The sequence below is a fragment of the Neophocaena asiaeorientalis genome, unplaced genomic scaffold (assembly GCF_003031525.2).
Source record: "Neophocaena asiaeorientalis asiaeorientalis breed wild unplaced genomic scaffold, Neophocaena_asiaeorientalis_V1.1 scaffold293, whole genome shotgun sequence".
NCBI lineage: Eukaryota > Metazoa > Chordata > Mammalia > Artiodactyla > Phocoenidae > Neophocaena > Neophocaena asiaeorientalis.
Window position 1 is genome coordinate 4,516,957 of NW_020173920.1, and position 3,085 is coordinate 4,520,041.

The window sequence follows — 3,085 nt, forward strand, 5'->3', positions numbered from 1 at the left end:
TAAAGTTACCATTATATTCAGACAATATGATTACACATCTAGAGTACCCAAATAAATTATATTACAAACAATAAGAGAATTTCATACAATGTCTGGGTACAAAATAAATATACAGAATCAAAAATCTTCATGTATACAAACAACAAGCAGTTAACAGGTATGCAGATGGGGAACTCCCATTTATATTAGAAACAAAAAAGGAAAAAAAGAAAAAACCTAGTTACCAACAAAACAAGAATGTGAAATACTTATTGAAGAAAACTAAAATATTACTAAAGGATAAAAAATAAACTTGAACAAATATAAAGGCATGCCATGAACTTGGATCATAAGATATAAATGCCCTTAAACTAATCTACAAATTTAACATGATGAATAAAATCACCAAGATTTGGTGGAAGAGGATATGGAATAAGCTGGTTTTAAAGTTCACATGAAAAATGAACAAGCTTGGACAGCCAGGAAACTTCTGAAGAAGGCAGTGAGGTGGGACTAACTCTACTAGATATTAAAACCTAATATAAAACTACAATAATTCAAACAGTGCAGTACATTAAATGGACAAATTTATGCATCAGACTAGGGAGCTCAGAGATAGAAATAAATATTTGTGAGAATTTAGTATATGCTAAAGAGATGTGGGGAAAAAGAAAGTGGATGATATACCAGATCTGTCTCTCCATGAGAGCCCAGAGGAAAAGGCCATGTGAAGACACAGCCAGAAGGTAGCCATCTGCAAGCCAAGGAGAGAGGCCTCAGTAGAAACCAACCTTGTTGGCACCTCGATCTTGGATTTCTAGCCTCCAGAAAATAAATTTCCATTGTTTAAGCCACACAGCAGCCAGCAGCCAGTCTGTGGTATTTTGTTACGGCAGCCTGAGCTGACTAATCCACCAGTGTTCAGTGCCGTTCAATAAGTGGTATATACTGAGTGCCCACTGTGTGCTCAGCACTGCCATGCATGCTGTGAATTCAAAAATGACTGAGACATGGTCCTTGCCCTTGGGCCCTGCTCTGTCCTTGAAGAGCTCATGGTCATGTTAGGGAAACTCACCTACTAATAATTTGAATGTCATATGGTAGGGACCATGTTAGAGGTCAAGCCAGGATGTAATGAGAGCTTGAAGGAACCAGGAACCTCTAAGGAGAGGATCTGTGAGAGATGAAGGAAGGCATCAGTCATGTCTGAACTGATTCTTGAAATGGTTAGCCCAGTAAAGAGGGAAGGGAGCGGTTTTTCCAGCAGAGGAAATAGAAGCTCAAAAGGGGAGATACAGGATGCTGTGGGTGGAGAACTGTGATGCCACAGCTCCTTCATTGTGGAATGTGGAAAGCAGAGCACCTCCCTCTCTCCTGTTCTGGGATCTTTGTTCAGGATGCATATTGGGGGAATTTCTTCTTCGTTTTTGAAGCTGGCAGGATAATACAGCTTTCTAAAATAGGACCAGGACTGGTGCTCATAAGCAGGAAATGCATCCTAAGTTTGCTCCTTCCTGACTTTTGCCCTGGAGCAGGAGTGTGGTGAGGCTGGGGGAACTGCAGGTTGGCAGTTATGGATTAAATCAGTACACTACAAACTTTTTCTGTAAAGGCCCAGATTATATATTTTTTCACTTAGTTATCTTTTTTTTTTTTTTTATAGTTTTGCCTGGCCAAATAATATTTCAGACTTTGAGAGCCATATGGTCTCTTTTTGCAACTGCTCGATTCTGCCAATATTGCAGAATGCTAATCTACTGATGCTGGGTTGTGGTGAAGGAAAGTACAGCGTTTATTGCAGGGTGACAAACAAGGAGGATGGGGAGCTAGTGTTCAAAAGACTCATATTCCCCAATGGCTTTCAGTGCAATATTAGGGGTGAGGGTCCCAGGGTGTGTGATCAGCTCCTGGACATTCTTCTGATTGGTTAGTGGTGAGGTATGGGTGAAGTTTCAGGAATCTCAATCATCGAATCTCTGGCTCCAGCCAGTCTATGGTCTAGCATTTGCAGTCAGCAGTTTCCATCTGGTGGGGGTCCTGGTTTCTGTGAAAACAATTTAAGAATGTGCATCAGCAGTGGATGAGGGCAATGTTTTCTTAGCTGGAGTCAAAGGTTATCAATCACCTTAGGTACTTTTCCCCCCAATTTTATTTGTGGTAAAATACACGTAACAAAATTTTTCATGTTAACCACTTTTAAGTGTACAGTTCAAGGGTATAAATACAATCATAATGTTGTACAACCATCAAAAAAAAAAGAATGTGCATCAGAAGGTTACCTATATCCCTCAAGCAGAAGATAGGAATCCTGTAACTCTTTTTATGGCTGACCTATTATTATTACTTTTCTTGCTTGACTGATTTTCCATTTTTCGAAACATTAACTGCTAGAGTCTTTTCTTTAGAACTCGGAAAGACCTAGGAGACTAAAGCTTTTTTCACAAGCAAGAAGCCAAGTTCACAGGATCTGTCACTGGACCGCCCCCCACCCCTCACCCCAGGGTCCAGTTCAGTTTCACCGGCTGCTTACTAGCTGTGTATCCTTGGGCCTCTATGGGCCTCAGGTTCTGTGTCACTTTCTAAGATTGCAGAGCGGTTAATAAGAGCTGATGCGTGTTTAAGTGCTTTGTAAACGGAACAGAAACAAACCAGTCTTTGCCGAAGTTATGGTCACTGCAGCTCCGCCGGTTCTGGTCCAGCATCCGGCGCGCAGGCGCGGGTAGGGCAGTGCGAGCACGACAAGAAGGGCGGGTCGCACAGCGCAGAGCGCGCAGCCGCCGCACATAGGGTCAAAGGCGGCGCTGTCGCCCTGGCGACCATTTCCCAGCTCCGTGGCGCCGCGAGCTAAGCCGCCTTCGGGAGAAATACGGGGCCAAGAAGCTTAGGCCATGTCGGTCGCCGCATCCTTCTCAATGCCCACGTCCTTCTCTGCGGTCGAAGGGTTGCCTGAGACTGAGAAGAACGCTGGGGAGTCCGAGAATACCTATATCCTGCGGCCCATTTTCCAGCAAAGGCGGGTAGCAGACGCGTTGTGGCGTGGCCGACCTGCGTGACTAATGCTTCCTGCAGGCAGAGCTTGCCTGATAGCCGGGGCGTCCCAAAGGAA

The 3,085-nt window shown here is 43.9% G+C and overlaps 1 protein-coding gene and 1 long non-coding RNA gene across 4 annotated transcripts in view; one reads left to right on the forward strand and one right to left on the reverse strand.

Moving 5' to 3' along the window:
- LOC112404246 (uncharacterized) lies at nucleotides 1-2,767 on the reverse strand. The gene is made up of 2 exons (XR_003004058.1): nucleotides 2,629-2,767; nucleotides 1-2,023 (listed from the first exon to the last, which is right to left on the reverse strand). It is a non-coding gene; the product is annotated as an uncharacterized LOC112404246 (long non-coding RNA).
- Nucleotides 2,768-2,770: 3 nt separating this feature from the next.
- The window catches only part of DYNLT2B (dynein light chain Tctex-type 2B), a 21,288-nt gene continuing 20,973 nt past the window's right edge, over nucleotides 2,771-3,085 (forward strand). For 2 of the 3 annotated variants that reach the window (XM_024752050.1, XM_024752051.1), the window contains exon 1: nucleotides 2,840-2,992. In XM_024752050.1, the coding sequence (XP_024607818.1) occupies nucleotides 2,868-2,992 (125 nt within the window). In that variant the 5' untranslated portion in view covers nucleotides 2,840-2,867. Of the gene's footprint in view, nucleotides 2,993-3,085 lie in introns of all 3 variants that reach the window. The other variant, XM_024752049.1, reaches the window with a different exon arrangement.